Source organism: Notothenia coriiceps, unplaced genomic scaffold (genome assembly GCF_000735185.1).
Source record: "Notothenia coriiceps isolate Sejong01 unplaced genomic scaffold, NC01 NC01_scaffold00030217, whole genome shotgun sequence".
Classification (NCBI taxonomy): Eukaryota; Metazoa; Chordata; class Actinopteri; order Perciformes; family Nototheniidae; genus Notothenia; species Notothenia coriiceps.
Window position 1 is genome coordinate 385,816 of NW_011362918.1, and position 23,348 is coordinate 409,163.

General features: G+C 41.2%; 1 protein-coding gene across 1 annotated transcript in view; it reads left to right on the forward strand.

Annotated features, from left to right (window-relative positions):
* Positions 1–23,348, forward strand: part of celsr1a (cadherin EGF LAG seven-pass G-type receptor 1a) — a 75,179-nt gene that overhangs the window by 45,753 nt on the left and 6,078 nt on the right. The window contains exons 13-36 of the mRNA XM_010787340.1: positions 5,721–5,878; positions 7,206–7,369; positions 7,487–7,612; positions 9,821–9,987; positions 10,100–10,285; positions 10,473–10,589; positions 10,673–10,847; positions 10,950–11,091; positions 12,011–12,131; positions 12,254–12,437; positions 13,440–13,541; positions 14,764–14,858; positions 15,337–15,546; positions 15,842–16,025; positions 16,128–16,271; positions 16,365–16,548; positions 17,145–17,312; positions 17,401–17,527; positions 17,612–17,812; positions 21,085–21,259; positions 21,976–22,088; positions 22,248–22,327; positions 22,414–22,540; positions 23,053–23,178. Of these exons, the coding sequence (XP_010785642.1) occupies positions 5,721–5,878; positions 7,206–7,369; positions 7,487–7,612; positions 9,821–9,987; positions 10,100–10,285; positions 10,473–10,589; positions 10,673–10,847; positions 10,950–11,091; positions 12,011–12,131; positions 12,254–12,437; positions 13,440–13,541; positions 14,764–14,858; positions 15,337–15,546; positions 15,842–16,025; positions 16,128–16,271; positions 16,365–16,548; positions 17,145–17,312; positions 17,401–17,527; positions 17,612–17,812; positions 21,085–21,259; positions 21,976–22,088; positions 22,248–22,327; positions 22,414–22,540; positions 23,053–23,178 (3,576 nt within the window). The remainder of the gene's footprint in view (positions 1–5,720; positions 5,879–7,205; positions 7,370–7,486; positions 7,613–9,820; positions 9,988–10,099; positions 10,286–10,472; positions 10,590–10,672; positions 10,848–10,949; positions 11,092–12,010; positions 12,132–12,253; positions 12,438–13,439; positions 13,542–14,763; positions 14,859–15,336; positions 15,547–15,841; positions 16,026–16,127; positions 16,272–16,364; positions 16,549–17,144; positions 17,313–17,400; positions 17,528–17,611; positions 17,813–21,084; positions 21,260–21,975; positions 22,089–22,247; positions 22,328–22,413; positions 22,541–23,052; positions 23,179–23,348) is intronic.

Sequence of the window (23,348 nt, forward strand, 5' to 3'; positions counted from 1 at the left end):
TGATGAGCGCTTGCTGATGCCTGTCTGTCCTGGCCCCGCCCACCAGATGTTGCTGGCCAGCCGCCCGCGGAGTGCGGCGCTGACGGCGTGGGAGCTGTTCTGAGGTGGTCTCTGGAGCGCGTGCTTGTCGATATACCGCCATGCTGTCAACAAACAGCTCTGTTACTGGAGCCATTTTCACAAAGTAGGCACAAATACTGACTAGAACTAACTGAGGTCTCCTTGAGACCATCTGTGCTTTACTAGACGCCCCAACTTAAAAGCAACGTGTATTCTTTATCCAACAGTTCAAAGAGAACAAATGGACGTTTCCTGAGGTGAGCCCAAAATCAAATTAGACTGGTGCGCCGTTTTATCCTTTATTATCAGCAGTGAACCGTGTGGCCGTGCTGCAGCTCTGCTAGCCACGCTCTGCTCACACCCACACCACACACACACACACAACACACCACACACACACACACCACACACACCACACACACACACGACACACACCACACACACCACACACCACACACACACACACACACACACCACATTACCAACCTTGCTGCTTGAATCACTCAACACACACGCTTAAAACACATTCTGCAGACATCCTTCCCATAGTTTCCCAAACACACGGCATAAACACATAATGAGCCAGAGTATTCTTCCATCCTTCCCCTCCACACACACACCTCACACACACTCACACCACACACACACACACACAAACACACACACACACCACACACACACACACCACACACACACACACACAACACACCACAACACACACACACACACCACACACACACACACACAAAACACACGCACGCACGCACGCACGCACGCACGCACGCACACCGCAAACACAACACCCACACAACACACACACACATTTCTGGTAATTAGGGCCCCGGACCCCCCGTAACTGACAGTGTTTTCTGTCGCCAAACTGTGTCGAACTGTGGTTTTGCATGTAACTCAATCTGCAGAGCAACGCTTCTTCATCCGGGCCGCGGGGCTGCTTGAGATATAATGTCGGCTTTGACAGGCAGCCCCAAGGTTGAAAGAGGTAGTGTGTGATCGTTTGAGGGAGAAGGTGTGTGTGTGTGTGTGTGTTTGTGTGTGTGTGTGTGTGTGTGTGTGCTTAGTTAGACGCTATGTCCTGCGTGAGCACTGGATGTTGGGAAAAAGTTTTTTTTTTTAATTGCATGTGGCATTACTTGGTGTATTTTCGTACGTGTGTGTGTGTGTGTTCCTCATTCCGCTCGTGTCCTCTGCCCTCCTCGTCTTTGTGGCTAGCTGTGGGGATCAAGTGCGTTACCATGGCTGCGGCAAGCCTAGCGCCCCTGGAGACGACACGTTGGAGAGAGAGGGGATCTTCAGCGGCCCAGAGTCGGGGCGGAGGGTAAATGAGAGGCTCTCATGGGGCCCCTCAAAGAGCGGGCCAAGTGCAGCAGGGGTCAGAAAGAAGCCTGAAACCATATACAAGTTGGACCGGGAATAGTTACAAAGCTAACATACACACTCAGCTAACTAACACCAATTTTCCAAAGATTTTTCAATGACATTAATAAAGATTTTAACTAAATATCATGGTGTAAGCCTTGAAATAAAAGGATTAAATGATAAAATGGCCGCCACCCGACTCTGGATAAGCGGTTCACATTGGATCGATGGATGGATATACCAATAAAACGCCTCTATTCGCCCTTTCTCACCATTTTGATTATAATATCACCTCTTATTTTTGAATATTCATCTAACAAAGGCTTTTAAAATTGGCAAACAAAGAGCTTCTTAATACTAAAATAACCATATTTCTTAAAGCCCTGTTAATCGGTATTCCCATTATTTAGTTTTGAACCTCAATGAAGATTTCAGGGCAGTGATCTCCATGTGTAAAGTTTGTGGAGTTGAGATGACTACATTACTTACATTGATGACTCACATTACTTACATTGATGACTCACATTACTTACATTGTCACACGTCAGATATTTGGTTTGGATACTATTCTGATTGGCGTGACTGACACGGTGTGTTTGGCAGTATTCGTCGGTGTCACTCATCCATGCAGTGAGTGCTTGTGAGCATGTGTTTTTAAAGTGGTGTAGCGTGGGAAGTGAGCCAGCAGCAGTGATGTACTAACAGCTGCGTTAATGCTCATATCCCCTACATATTACACACACATTACACAGACACCTTAAATACATGTAGCGCTTACACACTGTGTGTATATACATGTCAGCCTATGAGTTATCAGCCCATGTAACAGCTGCACCCCGAGTCGTATGGGTTGCGGGTCCATTATGAACGATATCTGGGTATCTCCGCCTCTCCTGTGTTTTGCTTCCTGTCTTTATCTCATCCCTTCCTCGCTGGATTGAACTCAAAAGAGATAATAAGATTGTAATCAGTTAAACTATAGATTCCTCTGTTAGCAGAGTCACCAATAGAGAGAATGTCTTTATAAGAAAAACTACCTTTTGTTGCCCTTGAAAAGCTTTTCTACGGTCATCACACTTTCTCTCTCATTTTTCACTTTTTTTACATTTCAGGAAGTATATTCATCAATATGACACGCACAGGCATGATATTGATACACATCTTATCCTCTCCCTCTTGGAAATAAATCAAAGAACATCCAAAATGATGTACTGCTCCTTTAAAATGCTACTAATCCTAGTGTGTAAGGAATTGTTATAAGAAGAATTAGGGAACTTCTTCTCTGTTGCCCCTTAATATCTTCAAATCTATAAAGATTTATGTAGAGTGACAAAAGACAGACAAGAAATATGTCAAAAAGTAGAATATCGAGCAAAATCTCAAGCGTTTTTTCCACCGAATCAGAATTCATATTTATCAAATTGTTTCCCTCTTAGGAGACTCACTACAGCAAAACTCACTTCCAGCACACTGTCCAATCACAACGATTATTACACGTCTGCTCTCTGCTGTGAATTTTGGCGCACTAGAGTAGACTTTTTTCCCTTTTCCTTTCTATCGCCCTGTTGAGCATCTCTGAAAACTTCTCTTTGTCTTCAGGTTTTCATTGTTCTCCTCCTGCTGGCGGCATTATACCAACTTATTTCCAGCTTTGCCACATTCTGAACAAAAGAGCTCTCTCTGTGTGTAGTCTCCACTCACTGGAGCAGTTCCCTTGATCACAGGCTTTTCTGATTTGAATAATGCTGCTTGTGCCAACTGTTTACTTGTTCACACGTGATGGTGGAAGGGGTTAACACAAGTAGACACCTGTAGATACAGTAGAGAGCAGGGGGAGGGGGGGGCTAGCCAGTGATAGGGGTGTGGTTTCCTACTACTATGATTGCTTTACATGCCCCACATACAATACAGTTATTAAAAGATACTAACAAAGGGAAAAGCATGTGACTAAACAGCATGAACCCAGGCTCTGTACATTTAATTCCATTTTTAACTTCTTCATTCTAAGTACAATTATGATAAAGTAACATTAAAGCTGCAATTATTGAACTGGTGCTTATGGAATGACCAAAATGAATCAGCAATTTTTAGAATAATTACTTAATAATTTCCCCAGTTTTTAATATGTGTTTTTTGTCTTATGTTATCGTAATTAAAAAAGTTTGGGACAAAAAGACTTTTGAAGATTTACCTCATGATGATGGATGATCGTTTTTCCTTATGTTTGAATAAGTCGGAGTCCTTTATAACTTTAAAAAAACATTACTTTAACATGTTGCTAATAACAACATCCAACTAATTATGTCGAACCGCAGAAAAATTACGATTTTGTATGGTAATGTTTACATCTTGGATTGCATTAAATGTAGAAAATAAATCAGATTGTTAAAGATGAAAACAGCAATGGCGTCAGAGTATTGTTCACTCTCCCTTCCTGCTTGTCTTTATTGAAAGTGTGAAAGTGTTTTTGGTGGAAACAGGGCATTTCTAAGGGAGTGGCAGTGATAAACTCCCTGTGGGTTGGAAAATATGCCCGGACCAGAGTCCACCTGGGCCAAAATAGACACTGCTTCCCTCTGTCGCTCATTTTTACCCGTCTGGCCGTTTCTCTTTGTCTTTCCCCACCAGGCTCTTATTTCTGGTCCGTCTCCTTCCCTATTTTTGTATGTAGCTTGTTCTTTTTTTCCCCCTCCTCCTTTGTTTGCAGCGACCCACCAGTATCTCATTACTCTAATCCTATTTATGAAGCAGAAAAACACATGCACACACATTGTCTATCTATGCATGCCTCTCTTCTCCTTTCTCCATCTGTCCTGCTTCTTTTGTCAACTTTTTTCAACATCATATGAAAGATGGCAACACAATGTGTGAGATAAGATAATAACAACAAAAACAAATGATGTTCGTCTTTTATTTCGTGTCTTTGAGCTGTAAACTGTAAATGCAACCAGCGTGGTTTAAAATCTCTTTTGCTCTCACAGTCAAACCTCTAAAAAGTGTCTTATGCAAACACTGCGCTGTGATCATATCTGGGATCTGTAGTCCCATTGTTGTGTGTTGTTGTAGTCATGAGATGTTGATAGCATATAGTGGTACCTAATCACTTTTGATCCATTGTAAGCCACCCACTAAAGTAAAAATGTTTATTGTGCAAATTCAATGTACATATGTTAGTACAAATTGCCTTATCAACTTTATTCATCTCAAGAATACCATTTTATTTTCTTATTTCCCAAAAATGGCTCCAAATGGTTGCTTTCAGGTTTATGAAAGGAGTGTAAAGAGGTGTTATTTAATTGGTGGAAATATTTATTTTATTGAACTCCTCAAATTCCTCCTGCTTCCTGTTCCAATGCCTCTATTGTTGAGTAATACGCTCCACTGCACTTGGGTCTCAGGTTAGATATTGCCAAAACTAAAGCGATTTGGTGGCCCGATTTCCTAAGCTGATCAACATTTTCTAAGATCAACGTTTCTCGGCTTCGATTCTTGATGGAGGAATTTGCCTACTTTTTAATCATTAGGTGCAAGCTAATGTACAATGGGCTTTTTGTGGTTCCTAAGCCGTTAGAAAACGTTGTACTTCTACTACAAGTCGGCTAAAGTCAGAGAAACATTGTTTGCGTAGGTCTGACCTGCACTGATCAAGCATCGAAACTCAGCCAAGTTTCTGGAATTGAAAGAAATCAAGCATTACATGTTATTACTTATTAATTCCATTGATAGTTACCATTTCAATACACTGTAAAAAAGTTAATTTGGATCAAAAATGCGATTCCATGCAGTGTAGAGTAGTGGTTCTTAAAAGTTTTCCTCAAACGTACCTCCAGAGCTAGATGAACTCATTTACCCCTAGATTTACACCACCTGTCATTTATTTGAATCTGGATATTTTTTCTATTTATGGATTTAGTTGATGTGCCAATCTTTTTTTTTTACATACAATTGAACTGTCTGATATAAGTAGGTTTGCTTAAGTTTGCATTTTTTAAAGTACGTACAATTAGCTTTTCTGCTAGTATATGCTATCGCTATCAATAGTCTATCCATTAAATTTAGCTTTTTAGCTTTTTTTTATTTCACCATTTATCCATTACTCTTAGCTAAATCTTTCTCTTTGCTTCTCTGCTTGTTCGCTATTTTTCTTGTCTATTCCCAACTTATGGTGTTCAGGTGTTATAGCTGATTCAATATGTTAACATGTATTTGTATCTAATTACTTGACCTGCTCCATAAACAACCTGAAAATTATGATTCTAACTTATGTTGTTGTTGTTTTTCAGCCGAACATTGGGCGTCTTGGCATCCCCCATGGACCCTCTGGAGAGAAGGTGGCTGTGGTGGCTGTGGACGACTGTGACATCTCCATGGCGATACGTTTCGGAAAGCAGATCGGAAACTACTCCTGCGCCGCCCAGGGCACCCAGACCGGACAGAAGAAGTAAGATAGTCTATTTTGTCTTTCATCTGCACATTTTGAATTTGCACATAAAGAAGTGGAACGTAGAAGCTTCGGAAAAAATCTTAAAATCGTTGACAAATGTTAACGCTTGGTTAAAGTGAAAGGGTTATTGTACCGACAAAAGGGAAATGTGACAAAGTGCAATGGAAAAAGATTAAGAGGATAAATTATGAGCATGCTTCTTTTTGTACCATTTTATGACGCCATCTTTTTTCGCCCTCTTTTTTGCAACTGGAGAAATGGCGCCACCTACTGCTTACCTAACTGCTCAATATATAATAATCGCATAACAATGCTGAATGCAGTCTTTAGCCGATTTTCTCAACATTCAGTTTAAATTTGTGATACATTTGTGTTGCTTCTGTCTTTCTCTGTTTAGGTCTTAACACACATAATCTCCAACACAAACCACACACACACTCCGCACACAAACTAGTCCGACTAATATGTTAATATGTTCTACCTTAGGGGTTATGTTAAAGTGCCTTCATTGCAAAAGATTACACTGTACCCTCCCTTCTTTTTGTCTGCTAATCTGAGTTCATCCTCGTGCTGTCAAACATGGCCTTATACACTGCAAAGCTCGCCTCAACACAGGTTTCAACCGATTGACTGTGTACCGAACACTAATGAGTTTTTATTTTTAAAGCGTGGGACTTTTTTTTAATGAGTCTTATGGAGAGCTAGCATGCTGGGACACATTTAGTTTGCAGAGGGTGGGGACAGTCAGGGAGAGAGCTTCAAAGGGGAGTTAATGAGGTTACATTCCTTCAGGAACTTGTTGCACAGGTCACAGAGGCTGAGAGGCGTTTGGAGGATACTCTTACTGAAATATACAAATATACATACCCTGTTTTGTTGTGGAGAATGTTTTGAGTGGGATTAATGCACACAGAAGGACATTTCAGTTTAAACTTGAATTTACCATAATTAGCAATATGTTGTATTAACTTTGAACAAGGCACACTATGGATGTCACATACCGCCACATTTTTTAAGAAGGTGTCAGGAGTATTTATAATATATAAAATACAAATGTAAGTTTTAGACCAGTACGGTGACCTGAGAAATGCCACCGAACAGAACAATTTTCAAAATTATATTTTTTTCGATTCACATGTTACACTCTTTGCAAAGCTCTGGTATCCTTGTTGCAACTATGTAGAGATACAAATAAGTGTGTGTGCATGTGTCCACTTAGGCCTCTTATTTTTCTGGTTTCTTTTATTTTAAACATTGACAAATATGTATTTAAAGGTGATTTTCTACATTTTGGGTTTCACCCTAATCCATTTTCTGTCTGCAGGTCACTGGACTTGACTGGTCCGCTGTTGCTGGGCGGGGTTCCCAACCTACCTGAGGACTTCCCGGTCAGGAACATGGACTTTGTGGGCTGCATGAGAAACCTCACCATCGACAGCAAACCCATCGACATGGCCAGCTACATCGCCAACAACGGCACTGCGGCAGGTATGATATGCTGCGTGGTAAACTTAAGCCATGCTCAACATTGCTAGGACAAATACTCTTGCTGATTATCTACTTACTCTTCACAAATTCATGACAATCTATGTGTTCAATTTCAAGGTTGTCCAGCAAAGAAAAACTTTTGCACGGACGACATGTGCCAGAACGGAGGAGTGTGTGTCAGCAAGTGGCGTACGTACAGCTGCGACTGCCCAACCGGTTATGGAGGCAAGAATTGTGAACAAGGTGAGAAGAAGACTTATCTCTGAAGATCAAAAAGTGTGTGTTTACCAACAGTAAACACAAAGTGTGTGAGTCTGAAGGACTTCCAGGAAATAGAGTGTGTGTGGGAGATCAAACGGGATAAAGAGCTCCGCCCCTGAGTCAGTCTGAGTCATGCAGCAGATTCAATGGAGATTCACGGTGAAGCTTTCTACTGTACACACACTAAGGATAGCCTCAGGTCTGAAGTCAAAGGACAATAACCAACTCTCTGACTCACCTAAACAGCAGACAAAGGATGAAACAAAACAAACACATGCGCACACTGACCTCCTATATGTGTTCCCTCATGTTACTCTGACAAGGACCTATACAGAGTACTTATTGATAAATACATGTAGGTAGGGTATTAACTATTTTGCTATTTCCATAGTCTCATGTTCTTCCTTCGTAAATAAAGAACTTTGATTTCCTCCTTCGGGGCGATCTTCCAAACAATGTGCGAAGGTGTGAATTCCTCTTCTTGCTCTCTCGTCTATGAGGTAGCCGCCTAGCCAGCGCCAGGCCTTGTATCCAGTATCTAAACTGGGGTGTGATCACAGCAAGCTGGGAAGAGGTTTTTGGCTGTTATGTCGCTTGTTGACACATTTGGACTGAGGCAAAGCACACCTAGCTGCCACACGAGAAACAGGAGATTTGTTATGGTGGATTCTCTGCCAAAATGATCCAGACTGGACCGACATGAAAAAACTGAAATCCACCTTTTATTCATCCACCTTTTTTCTTTTTATTCTATCAGATCACATTTAAAGTGTAGACCATATTTTAAAAGATTTGGGATGAGTTCTGTAATGCTAACTTAGAGTAGATACGGTCAAATGCAAGCTCTGATTTGGCAGAATTTGAAGACTTAGATGTTTAAGATTTACTCTTTGATCTTTAAAAAAAACAGTAAGAAAATGTAAATATAAAAAAGCTTAATAATGAATATAAGAAATAAATGTGTGGCTGAACTTAGAGGAACCTGGTCAATCTTACTTGCTAAACTCCAGAATGTTAGCATGTTACCTGCTCACATTTAGCTTAAAGCACCTTTCTGCCTGTGGACTCTTTTATTCTTATTATTCAAAGCTGAGTGTTGATAAGTTAATCATAAATGAGGAGTGGCTGATTTTGTTTTTACTTTATGTATGACTAAGCTTTGGTAAATTAGTCTGGCTGAAGCTAGTGTTGCTAACAGGAGAATTTTGTTTTGCTTTGTCCCATAATTACAGCTTGTGTAGGTGTGTATTGGTGAACACTTCTGTGGAAATATGTGCCCTGGGGAACTGAGCACATACTGGATTATGTGGGAGGAAACACTTTGTATGTTGTGCTGATGGATGGACCCTCAGAGTTTATGTTTATTAAGGATCCCCATTAGCTTTTGCTCTCGACAAAAGCTACTCTTCCTGGGGTCCGACACTTAAAACAATACAACGATAATACAGCAACATTTAGGACATAAGTCCTGACATCATTAACAACATTAAAAACATCACCAATATCATCAGGAGTGTGTGTGTGTGTGTGTGTGTGTGTGTGTGTGTGTGTGTGTGTGTGTGTGTGTGTGTGTGTGTGTGTGTGTGTGTGTGTGTGTGTGTGTGTGTGTGTGTTTCATGATCTCTCTCTCAGCACTTACTGTACAGGACCTTACTGTCTATATACTGTAGTATGTGATTTGTGCGTTGGATTTTCTGTGGATTTTCAGAATATCTGTCTGGACAGGAATGTTAGTTGAGGAATAACTGTGAAATCCTAAATCATAAAACAGCAATTGTATTACCCATAATGAAGAAAAATATGTAAACAAGCATAAATCCACGTAGGCCTATAGGCTAAGCATCGTAACCAAGCTATTCATTCTTAAGCCATATGTTTAATTCAAAAACCAAATACGTTACATTCAAAGCAACCACTTAAGAATATTTATAGTTAAAATATAATTGAAAACTGCCTCTTTAACATAAAAGTGGAATTGTTAATGCTTGTGTTTCTCAAAAATAAAGACAACTTTTCCTATCTACTATTTTGCTTCCTGTCACAAAGACATGGTTGCTACTTATCTCCCCATTGTTTTACTTTCTGTTTGTCTTCACTGAAGAGGATACGTTTCAATATTAATGTGGCACATAATTATCCTTAAAATGCTGAAACACAAATCATATTTCCTCTTTCCCCTCTCTTGTCCAGTGATGCCTTCTCCTCAGTTCTTCGACGGCCAGGCTCTGATCTCCTGGAGCGAGATGGACATCACCGTGGCTGTTCCCTGGTACATGGGCCTCATGTTTCGCACCAGGCAGCCTGCTGGCACCCTAATGCAGGTCAACGCCGGAGCCTACTCCACCATCAACCTCATGGTGAGATACAGTATATAGCACATTGTCAACAAATGTAAGCAAAAATGGTATCATCATCATAAAATGCAACTCCCGCAGTCTTGTCATTATTTGTAATCTGTACTCCACGCAGGTGAGTGAGCAACAGGTCCGTATGGAGGTGTTGCTGAGGGACAAGCTGGTAGCGTCACTTAGCTTCCCCAAAGTTCGGGTCAATGACGGGGAGTGGCATCACCTGCTGGTAGAACTGAGAAGCGTTAAAGACGGAAAAGACATCAAATACATGGCTTCTGTTTCTCTGGACTACGGCGTTAACCAGGTAATGGATAAAAACATCTGAGATAACATTAAGATTCAAACTCAGAACAGCAACAAATCCTGTGAGAATATTAGCTGACCTAACCATTTCAGGTGCTACTGCATCGTCTTCAAATAAGCTAAGGCTTTTTAAATGCTAAATCCAGAAATGAGTTTAATTTTGTCCATTTCTGTCCTGTGTTTTTAAGCAGAAGTCAGTGGAGATCGGTAATGAACTCCCAGGATTGAAGCTGCAAACTCTTCATTTAGGAGGTTTGCCTGGAGATGGAAACCATGTCAGAAAAGGATTTGTCGGATGCATCCAGGTAAGTGCATGTGCTAATCTTGTTTTTTCTTCAACCACTTATCATTTCTCTTCTTCTTAACCACATTGTGTGCCTTCCACCAGGGTGTGCGTATGGGCGAGACGTCTACCAATATTGCCAACGTGAACATGGCTAAGGGCCTGAAGATCCACGTGGAGGACGGCTGTGACGTGGCCGACCCCTGTGACTCCAACATCTGCCCTGAGAACAGTCACTGCAGCGATGACTGGAGCACACACACCTGTGTCTGCGACCCAGGTAATATACACTTGCCCCAAACACATCCACTTGATTAAAACTCTACTTGTCTCTCAGCAACGTCTGATTGTCCTTCCACGCTGTTTTCTCTTTGTCTTGCAGGTTATTTTGGTAAGGAGTGTGTGGATGCTTGCCAGCTCAACCCCTGTGAGCATGTTTCCACCTGCGTTCGCAAACCAAGCTCCTCCCACGGCTACACCTGTGACTGTGGTCAGAACCACTTTGGCCAATACTGTGAAAACAAGTAAGGTCCCTTCTTAAGAAACTCTGTCGCCTTCTGAAACCTTATTATATTTGATTCTGACCCAGTAGCACACCATGATCTTCTTTGTCTCAAGAAACATTTCAAATGCTAAAAAAAACCTTTATAAATAATTTATTTTAACTTCAATTAAAGAAGCATGCTACATGCTTCCTCAGAGACAGTCTTTTCTATCCAGAGAAAAGCGCACTTATCTTATGTTAGGCTCTTGCTCTTTTTGTCATTGAGAGCAGTTTTATTAGGCAGTAATCTGAGCTCGATTGTTTATACACATAGAGAGAGAGGGTTAAGAAACAAAAAGGAAATACTCACATGTTTATGTGCAGAAAGTGTTGGATCTGCATTGTCTGAGTGCACACAGGAATTAGCCAGCCCTGATTGAGAAGCAGCCATTTCCCCTGAACCCTGACCCCTATGACACGCATCACTTCCTCTCTTAAGCAGGATGTGGGATTCCCCCTCCATGCCCGACTGATCCTCCATACATGTTTAGTCACCGCTGCCCTCACACTGCTGCTCGTCCCCCTATCAGATCACATCTCCCAGTCGGAGATCTCCAGAGGGAGATAGAGACTCAGTGTGTGTGTTGTGTCAATGGGTCACACCTGGTTACCTGACTTTAAAGCGTCGGGGAAGTTTATTCTAGATTCAGGGCGACAGACAGCGTTTAGTTGCAGATAAACTGGACAGATTGTCAACTATCAGATATGGAGCCTTTTGTCCAAGCTGTGGAAATACGTTAATAAATAAGTGCATTTGAATGTACTTTGCATGTGGCTTGAGCCTTTAACCTGCAGTTCCTATTGTGTGGCATCTTTTACGCTGTCACAATCTCAGTTAGTTTAATACATTGGTAATGTATCAATGGCTTTAACTAATGTGCCGTTGTTTTTGACGACAGAGTGGAGAAACCGTGTCCTCAGGGCTGGTGGGGCAGTCCGATGTGTGGACCCTGTCACTGTGATACTAACAGAGGATTTCATAAAGACTGCAACAAGACCACTGGAGAGTGTCGCTGCAAGGTAAAAGGAATACATAATACAACACGGTTCAGTTCAAACAGCATCGAATTACCTTAAAAATGCACTTAAAGCACATCTAAAGCTTAATTTTAACCGAGTAAATATAATGTCTTCTCTTGCAGGAAAACCACTATCGGCCAGAAGGCGAGGACACCTGCTACCCCTGCGAGTGTTTCTCTATTGGCTCAGAGTCTCGAACATGTGACGCCATCACCGGGCAGTGCCCCTGCAAAGGAGGAGTCATCGGGCGCCAGTGTAACCGCTGTCATAACCCCTTCGCTGAAGTCACTCCCACTGGATGCGAGGGTATGTTCCCGACAGAATGTAATGTTACGGCAAGAAAATAAGAAATTGAGGAAGACTCATCCTTAATATTAGCTTTGAAGGTTAAAAAAAGCCTTTATAACTTTTATGAAAATGTTAAATGTACTCATTCCAGTCTATAACTATTCAAAAAACACTATCAATGAATAAATGAAGCCTTGAATTCTGATACATTTGTCCAATTAAAAAAAGGTGTTCATGGTAAAGAGGGGAGATTTTAAGAAAGAAAAACATTTTAGATTAGTTGTAATATTCCTTTAAAAGTTTAGGTTGTGTTCAAGTGAGCTTGCATGAATTGGCAAAGTGTCAAAAGGAGACAAACATTGTCGCTCACAGCTGCCGGTGCTGTATTCGAGCTAACTGCGCATCTTTGTCGCAGACCAGTCAAGCAGAAGATTTAAGGCTGGCTGGAGAGCTGGCTTGGCAGCGGGACAATACAGTACAGATGAATGGAAGAGAAAACAAATGTCAATGTGCGAACTGTTCCACCCAATATGAAGCTCTGCAGAACGTGTTTTGACTGTTAATGAAAGAAGAGGTGGAATATAACTAAGTACATTTACTCAAGTACTCTTCAGTCGAGACATAAGACATTTTTTCAGATCTAAAGGGTTAACTCACTATTGGTTTAGGCAAGGAGGGAGTGTGGATGGAGTAATGAAACAAGCCAGAGGTTTCTTTGGTCAGGTCATGGATGGTCACTGAGATGTGACCATCCATGGCAGGATCTGTCACCGCTGCCTTTAGGAATGACATCATGTCTCGTGTTTTAAAGAAATGATCGCTAAGGAAAGGCTAAGTGTCTAAAAAGTAGAAAAGAAAACACTGAGGGATTTTTCAACTTCAGTACGAGGAGTTATAAACAAGCTTGGTTTGTCCTGGAGATTCTTCAACCCAGATATACAGGAATTAACTATTTGATTGTGTTAAAAACCACGTCAACACCTAAAAAGAAATCTGTTTTATTTGTCCTTTCCTCCACAGTGGTGTACGAGGTCTGTCCCAAGGCGTTTGATGCAGGCATCTGGTGGCCAAAGACCAAATTCGGACGCCCCGCCGCAATAAACTGTCCAAAGGGATCTATTGGTGAGTGCTATGTTAAATTTATTTTTATTTGATTTTGCTATATTTATTGGGGTTTTAAACAAAACTGAAACTAAAAATCTTCAAATACGACACACATTCAACTTTACACATTTTTAAAGAACCCAGCAAACAATTTGGTAGCAAGCAGACATTTAATATATTTTATAAATTGGTTAACTTAAAAAATTATTGAGAAGATTGGCAGTATCTGAACTCAGCAACCGCCAACAAACAACCTAACAAAAAATATATGTTTTCACTGGATTCCAAAAGTATATTTGATTAAAATGTCCTGCTGAACCTTAAAAAAAACGAAAAACAGGCCTGCCTCTATGTCAAAGTATTCACATTAATTGAGTAATGACAGCTGGATTCAGAAGCTGGGTGGCTGTGTTTGTGACTTAATGCATTTTAAGTCATGTAAGCACACTCTCTCTGAAGCTTAAAAACACAGGCTCTCTGATTGGTCCGTTAATCCAGCGGGGATTTCTCATTGGCCAACTGCGTACAGGCTTTGTGTGTAGAGACTTTTGGAAAAACACCAGGTACACTGAGAGCTGACGGTAAGTGTGTGTGTGTGTGTGTGTGTGTGTGTGTGTGTGTGTGTGTGTGTGTGTGTGTGTGTGTCTCAAGTTCACTGACCTGTCCCTTAGGAAAGCGCCGTCACTTTCCTGGTTACCCCCCAGTTACTGCCGTCACTATGGCAACCCTATTGTTGTCTCCCCAAACCCAAAGGGGAATTTATTTGCTAACGCTGTTCGTTGCCCTCTCTTAGCTCCAACTGGCGAGTGCTTCAGACATTTCTTATCTTCAAACAAAGGCATTGGAAGAGACTTTTCATTTGGATCAGATCTTTTCTCCAACTTTATCAGACTGGAACTAATCAGTACGGTTAGAAATGTTTAAACCACTAAAATGGGAAGAGTTTTACACTTTTTAAGCGGTTTATGACTAAATTCTTGCATTTTTAGTACGTTTTTAATCAAATATAGATTGAATTTTTCTTGTGAAAATGAACAGTTTCTACTTATATGAGTAATACGTATGCCATTCTGTTTGCACACGGCCCCAGTAACCTTCACTAAAGAATGTTTGAATGTGCCTTATTATCATTTTGTTAACATATTGTATACAATCAAATGAATAGATCTTCAACTTGACTGCTTTCTGTTTGTCTGTGAGACGTTTTCTTTAATTACTTTTTTTCCTTCTATTTTTACAGGTACTGCTATCCGCCATTGCAGCGAGGAGAAGGGCTGGTTATCTCCTGAGCTCTTCAACTGCACCACGGTCACCTTCTCCCATCTGAAGAAACTGGTAAGAGCTAAATGAAAAAATAACATTTATACGGCCACTAAGGCCAGAAATCTTTTACAAAGTAATGACATTTTACCAAGTTATAATGTGGCTTGAGCTAGTCTTACACTTTAATCTATTTACTTCTTTGAAAAGACTGAAAATGTAAACGCTTCTTATGTTTGAATTCCTAACCAGTAACATCTTCAAAATAAATAATGTCAGGCTTTTGTTGCACTTGTAATGGCGCAACACTGGATTGATCTTTCTTATAATAATCATAATAATTACTTGAAATTATTTAAAAGAAAAATTGCATTGACTGATTTTATAGGATTAGCATTTTTCACCTATTGTGTTTGAACCTGAGTCTAATTCTCAAAGCTGCACTAATCCCGGGATTGACCAACTTCTCTCATGTGTCATCGCACCCACTCAATGTGCCTCTGCCTTGACTTGCTTGTTCTTTTTAAATGCTCCCACCCTTCCCTTCTCCCAGAATGAAGACCTGCGGCGCAACAGCTCCAGGATGGACAGTGAGCACTCCAAGACCATCGTGCGCATGCTGCACAGCGCCACCAACAACACCCAGCATTACTACGGCAACGACGTGAAGACGGCCGCCCAGCTGCTGAACCACGTGCTGCAGTACGAGAGCCGGCAGGCTGGCTTCGACCTCACCGCCATGAGGGATGCAGAGTTCAATGAGGTAGAAACAGGATGCATGGACCACTTGAATAAATAATTCCAGTGGTTACCTGTTCTCCTGAGTGGATCCCAACTTTAATCCCTCAATGGAAATATCTTAAAACCTTTTTATCCCAGTCTGTAGCTCTGGTTGCACTGGTGGCACACTGCCCTCCACTGGTTGGTTCTCACTAATAGAGCAACTTCATCCACCAATGCATTTTCAAAGTTTCCACCATTGTGACATTACTGCTCTTTAATTACTATAGGATACGTTTACTTGCAGTAATTTAAATCGTTATGGTTTCATTTTCCAGAACTTGGTGCGTGCAGGTAGCGCCATACTGGATCCTGACACCAAGGAGCACTGGGATCAGATCCAGAAGACTGAAGGTGGCACCGCCCATCTGCTGCACAACTTCGAGGAATACACCAACACCCTGGCACAGAACGTTAGGAAAACGTACCTGAAACCCTTCACCATCGTCACTGACAACATGAGTGAGTGCCATAATCACATGTTGCGGAAAAGGGAGTTCTCACATCGGAGATATCATTCTTAATTTTTGCCTACGTATCCTGTTCTCTCTACCACTTCTCCAGTTCTGACCGTGGATTACCTGGATGTGTCGGATCCGGAGAGGGCGACGCTGCCTCGGTTCCAGGACATCCAGGAGGAATACTCCAAAGAGCTTGGCTCATCCGTCCACTTCCCGCAGTTCAACCTCCGCACTCATTCCCACAGAGGTAGGAAAGCTGCAGAAACTAAGCATTTGTCAAGCTGCAAAACTTCAAACGTGTAAAAGAAGTGTCAATTTATCTCTTGCTATCTTCTTCCAGTGGAGCCCACCCTTGCCCTGCCTACTCAGACCGATGCCCCACAGAAGGAAGAGCAAACAGTATCTGACAGGAAACGACGCTATCTTGAGCCAGCTGCCCCTTTGCCGGTTGCCGTGGTTATAGTGTATAAAACACTAGGGAAACTCCTTCCGGAAAGATACGACCCGGACCGCAGGAGTATGAGGTACACACTTAAAGTTTAGGGGCTACTAATGACTTAATCGTTCTTCAAATACCTTTAAACTGCCTTATTTGCCACACTGTATGACACTGATGTCTCATGCTCTTAGCTACGATTAAATTATGAAGTGTTATCTAGTCAATTTCAAACAAAATCTAAACAAATTAATGAAAGAGAGCCTATATATAATCTGAACTCTAAATAGTTTCAACTGTACTTGACTATAATGCATAATTTAACAATTTGAAGAAACCATGTGACTGCTTCTCTCATAACATTTACTGTAGGCATGTTTGAAGGAACAACCTTATCAGTGCCTATAAAATCCTCTGAAGTTAGACAGAACATTTGAACAGGACTATGTGTTTGGAAAGAGAAAAATCTACTAAGAATATGTTAGGAACAGAAGGAAAACAAAGACATTCAACAAATAGGTGTGGGTCTGTTATGTACAGTATGATTTAATGTTCGTGAGAGTGTGTTTGTGCGTCTGTGTGATAAAGCCATAAAAAGCTACATTTACTATACGTCAGTGATTAAAACCTTTAATTAAAACAATTTTGGGTCATGCTTGATTGTATTTTTGTATGTTTTTCTAGGATCCCCAACCGCCCAGTGATCAACACAGCCATAGTGAGCGCCTCGGTGCACAGCGAGGGTCCGCCTCTTCCTCCCATCCTGGACCCCCCCATCACCCTGGAGTACACCATGCTGGAGACGGAGGAGAGAACCAAACCTGTGTGTGTCTTCTGGAACCACTCCATCACGTGAGTTGGACTCGGGAATGAACTTTTGAGAAAAGCATTCATGACGTTTGCTGTGAAGTTGTAACTTTCATGTGTTGTGTGTGTGTAGGATCGGAGGTACGGGCGGCTGGTCGGCTAAAGGCTGCGAGGTGCTCAACAGGAACAACAGCCACATCAGCTGCCAGTGTAACCACATGACCAGCTTCGCCGTGCTCATGGACATTTCAAAGAGAGAGGTATTTCTAAGAAGATCCATAAACATCTAACTAAGATACGTATGTTCCGACTTTGTCATTGACTCCTGGCTCTGCTCCCCCCAGCACGGTGACGTTCTCCCTCTGAAGATCGTCACCTACACCACGGTGTCCGTCTCCCTGTTCCTCCTCCTCCTGACCTTCATCTTGTTGTGCCTGTTGCGCCGTCTCCGCTCCAACCTCCACGCCATCCACAGGAACCTTGTGGCAGCGCTCTTCTTCTCTGAACTCATCTTCCTGCTCGGCATCAATCAGACGGACAACCCGGTGAGTGTTTTTGTAGCCAATTTCAAAATGTAGCCATTACTTTTAGTTATTACTTTTAACAGCTTATTCAAAACTTTTAACTAGTTATTTTTACTATTTAACCCTTAGTTTTAATCAACTATTTCACCCGTTTATCACTTTAAGCCAACTCTGTTAACAGTTTATCCGTTACTTTAGCTAACTATTTCAATAGTTGATCCATTACTTATACATTTCTTAATTTTGCAGCAGTTAAACGTTAACTTTTGGATGTTGAATAGCCTTTCCTAGCTAACTCTGGTCATCCCAGACAAGAAGTTCTGTATATTACAGAAAATTAGTCTTACCTCTTTTCAAGTATTCCTATGCTATAATATATATATAAATCAGGAGAAGGTACATTAATGGTGCCCTGTGCATCTAAATGGAAAAAAACAAATATACGGTACAGGACCACAACACTTTCCTATGCTTGTGGCATGGTGGAACCTGAAGGGGGATACAAATCTAGTGTTTACTGACTTAAAGACTGAATGCTATTTGTTTGGCCTGCGGGCTGCCATCTTAACATGGCACTGACTGGGGCTTTACTAGGATGAATGAACCAAGACCTACCTGAGACTGTCTTTATTTGACAGATTATGAGTTTTGAGGCTTGGCTAATGACTGTAATAATAAGGAATGTGCTGGTAGCCAAAGCTATCTCCGAATATAACCCTCTATAGGTTAATTTTATTGAATTGACACTCGCAGCTGGTTGTTACCTTGTAACTATAAAAAACGTGCAATATCCTGATAAATGTAATAAGCTAATCATGTTAAAGCCGTAACCTAGTTTGGAGCTGGGTAGGTCATATGCAGTACAGTACAGGATCAAGAAGTGTGGGAATTCTTTGAAGTCTGCTGACACAACCATTTGGAGTCCCACACACACACACACACACCACACACATGCACACACACCTCGTAGTGCCAGTAGTGGAGACATGCTGTGACTGGTACCTGTCTCCAGAAGCCAGCTTCAGGGCGGTAGGCACTGGGGAAGGTTTCCCAAAACAACGTCTTAGTTTTCACTTGATAAATCTTGTGCATGTTTGTGGTACAGAAGACATTATTAATCGGATAATTGACGGGAGATCTTGCTAATTTTAGAAGACATGGGACACACTTGGTAGGCCTTGGGGAGACATAAGGAGATAATAAATAAATGGTTGGGTGCACTTATGGTAAGTCACTTTCAATCGGCTTAGTCCATTAAGTGTAGTGATGTAGTAATGTGACAATCATGCAGTGTGTTACGGCCTGGCTCATAGGCTGCAACAAAGATGGGAGACTAGACAAGTTAAGTGTAACAAAAAGCATATTTATTTGCAATACCACAAAAACCAAAGGTCTTCAAAGAAGCCTAATAAATGTGGAAGTCAGTTATCAGTAATGATTGTGTGTATGGGTGTGTGAAAAGGTGCAGAAACAAAGAAGGGGCCGTGTCCAACAGAAGAGTGAGAGGGCAGTATGGGTTGGTGTTGGCCTTTTATGTCGACGGCCCAAGTGTGGCTCATCAGGTTGATCACCTGAAACACAAACAAGAGCCAGCAAGCAGAACACAAAGACAGAGACCTCTATTGGAGTGGAGGGGGTTGTAACAAGTGTCATAAATGCCATATGTTTAATCCAAGTCTAATTAATTAATTAATTAATTCGATGTTTGAATCATACCCAGGTCCTTTGCCTTTTTTGGCAACCTGTTGGGGCTCTTTAATACAAGACATGTGAAAAATAAAACTATCTAACTATGCTTAACCATAACCATCCTAAACAGTCATCATCAAAAGTCAATTGCCAATCATAACAGTGGAGAGGAGTCAGAAAACATGCTCAGTAATGTAACTATTACAACAATATCTAGTTAACCTTTTAGCATCTCTTGTAATAAAGTGTTCTTTCAAATGAATGTGTCAGCAATGAGTAGTCTTGCTAAACCAGATGTACGTTTTGAGTTCAATGGTCTCTGTGAAAATTCAGTAAACCCAGGTTGCATAGACCGATGCTGCTATAGCAATGCCTTCATCGCCCTAATAGCTCAAACAAAGACATTAATCTTAAGCAAATAAGCCCAGTAAAAGCCCAACAAACCAACAAACTAGGAAAGTAGATAAGGAGTGGGTCAGAAACGTACTGACTCACAGTGTTTTGACTGCGACGAGGGGGATTCAATCTCTGACTGACAACACGCTGCGTCACCTGCAACCAGAAGCCAAGTCTGCACAGATAAAAAAAAAAGAGAGAACACACATTTGTTTTTTCCATCTCTGTTAATTCATAAGTGTACGTGGAGTCCTCTATCTTGTGCTTAGGTGTGTGTGTGTGTGTGTGTGTGTGTGTGTGTGTGTGTGTGTGTGTGTGTGTGTGTGTGTGTGTGTGTCGTGCGTGCGTGCGTGCTGCGTGCGTGTGTGTGTGTGTCTCTCAACTGTGGAATGCTGTCAGTGTGTGCCCAGGGCCATCTGCAGCATGATTTATAACCCTGTCAAAGCAGTCTCTTTCTTTCTGTCTCTGATCTCTGCAGCAATACACAGCTACACTCAAATACAGTTCCAACTGCTGGGACATTCCCTGACACACTGCATTCTTCCAGTGCAGCAACAGACCTGGAAATAGGGAGGGAAGGAGATAAAAGAGTGTGGAGATAGATTACATCCACCTGTTTTATTTAAAGACATTAATCATTGAAAAAAAGAAGAGGTATGCATGCTAGCTATAGGGCTGTAAATATTGCTGATTTAAATCAAAATGTGTCAAAAATCCCCATTGAAATTAGCCGGAGCCTGATAAGACTCTTTTCATCCTCTGTCTGAAACCAGAGCCCAGTCTGCTCTGATTGGTTAGCTGGTCAGCTCTGTTGTGATTGGTCAACCAACTTATAGATGTCCCGCCCCTGAGCCTATCATGATTGTACAATGTATTAGAGCGCTAGCCAATAGAAGAGCAAATGTTTCATAGTTGAAACAAGATGACATTTAAAAGGCTTGCACTTTTGGTTTATAGGGGCATTTTTTCCAATAAATGATTATTGAAATATACACTAACAAAAGCATCGGCTAACAGAAAATACATTGCATTAAAAGCACTTTAAAAATGAAATTACTGGATGTTATAGAAAGGGAAATCAGGGATGACAATAAGACAAAAGCTGCTTTTAATATATCTCTTATCTGGTTCCCTTACAATGTACACTCATACTTTGTCTTCTCTTCCTCCTCCCCATTCTCTCTGTCCTTTGTTTGATCTCCCCCCAGTTTGTGTGCACGGTGATAGCCATCCTCCTCCACTACTTCTACATGTGCACCTTCGCCTGGATGTTCGTGGAGGGGCTGCACATCTACCGCATGCTGACAGAGCTGCGGAACATCAACCACGGCCACATGAGGTTCTACTACGCCATGGGCTGGGGCATACCGGCTATTATCACTGGTGAGACACACACACACACACACACACACACACACACACACACGCACACGCACACACAAGGCAGGATGCTTTCGTGCTGTGACTTGTATGTCCTGAAGAGGCTGTGATCCTCGTGGGAAAATGATTGAAGGGGGAGGAAAGATTTGGATGTTCACAATATGTTAAATAAACACAAAACAGTAGCATTAATTACGTGGATAAAATAAACATCCAATTGTCTCAACATGCCGCAAACACATAAATCTTCTTTCACTCTCTTGAAATAAAGGCAAGATTTTAATCATCTAGTATCGGCAATTAGTTGCACTCTTTCAAGCCTGCCATTTTTTTTATAACCCTTTGATGCATGTTAAGATTAGAGTCATATATTAAAAGGTGTGCGTTGTGCTGACATGTTTTGGCAATAGTAGATTCCAGGGAAAGATTATTGGAATTTGAGACATGGTGTGAGAGACATATAGATTTTTAAAGGAAGACGTACGGAGATCCAGAAATAGAAACAGATAATGATAACAAATGATAAATGCCAGTAATAGGTAATCAAGATGATAGAGAATACTGGAAAAAAAGGAGGAGAATGTTGGTAGCACTACCTTAAAAACTGCAGGTGAGGTAGAGAGGGAAGGAGAACCAGGGATAAAGAAGACTTTTTGTAATTAAAACAATTGTACAATTCTTTAATTCTATTTGTGTGTGCCTTCTGTGTGTGTCTTTAGGTTTGGCAGTAGGTCTTGACCCCCAGGGTTACGGGAACCCAGATTTCTGCTGGCTTTCCGTCCATGACACACTCATCTGGAGCTTCGCAGGACCCATCTTTGTAGTCGTCCTGGTATGTGCCTGAATTAAGATATTCCCCAAATGACTGGTTCTTGTGATTATCAAAAAACTGTAATGTAATCTGAACATTTAATGCTGCGGATTAAACCATATAAGTTAAAAGTCTCAAATATCAAAATAAAATACCCTAACATATATGTTGTCTTCCTAGGTGAACATAGTGATCTTTATCCTGGCTGCGAAGGCTTCCTGTGGTCGCAGGCAGAAGGATGTGGAGAAGTCAGGAGCTATGTAAGTCACTTTCATATTTCTATATATGGGACAACATAGAAACATGGATATAAAGTGCTGATCCATGTGCATCTTGGCCTCCTCAGTCCTGCACTACGAATGGCCTTCCTCCTGCTGCTCTTCATCAGCGCCACCTGGATGCTCGGCCTTCTGGCGGTCAACAGCGACGTCATGACATTCCACTACCTGTTCGCCGTCTTCAGCTGCCTGCAGGTAGCACAGGTTCACCTAAACATATGTCATGATCATTATCAACAGCTGATGATGCAGTTACATACAATCACTCAGGATTAATCTTCTACTATTCTACTGTGCAATACTTACATCACATTGGCAGTAATACTATTAAATACTACCATTTTGATATATCTTACTTGTATATACTATTCGGCATTACACATAGATCCCATTTCCAGCCTTGTCGTCATGGCACTAGTTTCGATACATTGTAATTATATGTTTTTTTTAGTTTGTATCTTTATTTAATTTTTTTTCTCCCAATTTATTATACAAATTATATTTGCTTGTATATTTTAAATTTATTAATTAATACATTATTCTTTTGCTTTTTTTCTATTTACAATTTTGATTGTGTTTTCATTAATTGTTTGAATGGGTAACTATAACGAAACTTGATTTATCGTCCTTTGGTTGAATAAAACATTTCTCAATCTGATTCTTACCCCCCAGTTTTTAAAACAATCTGTTTTGCTGTTTCTTCACAGGGGGTCTTCATCTTCTTCTTCCACATCATCTTCAACAGAGAGGTGAGGAGGAACCTCAAGAGCATCTTCACAGGGAAGAAGAGCATTCAGGACGAATCCAGCACCACCAGGGCCTCTTTGCTCACAGTGAGTAGATGCAGTTCTTATTATGTTAAAGGTGTAAAGGCATTTCTAGCTTTCAATGTCGTTTTATGTGTAGTCTTTCATTTTAACTGCCACTTTTTGGCTCCAAAAGATGTCTTATTTTTTTGTTTTCTGTCCTCTTTTTCCTCCCCTTCCATCCTCTTGCCCCTCCG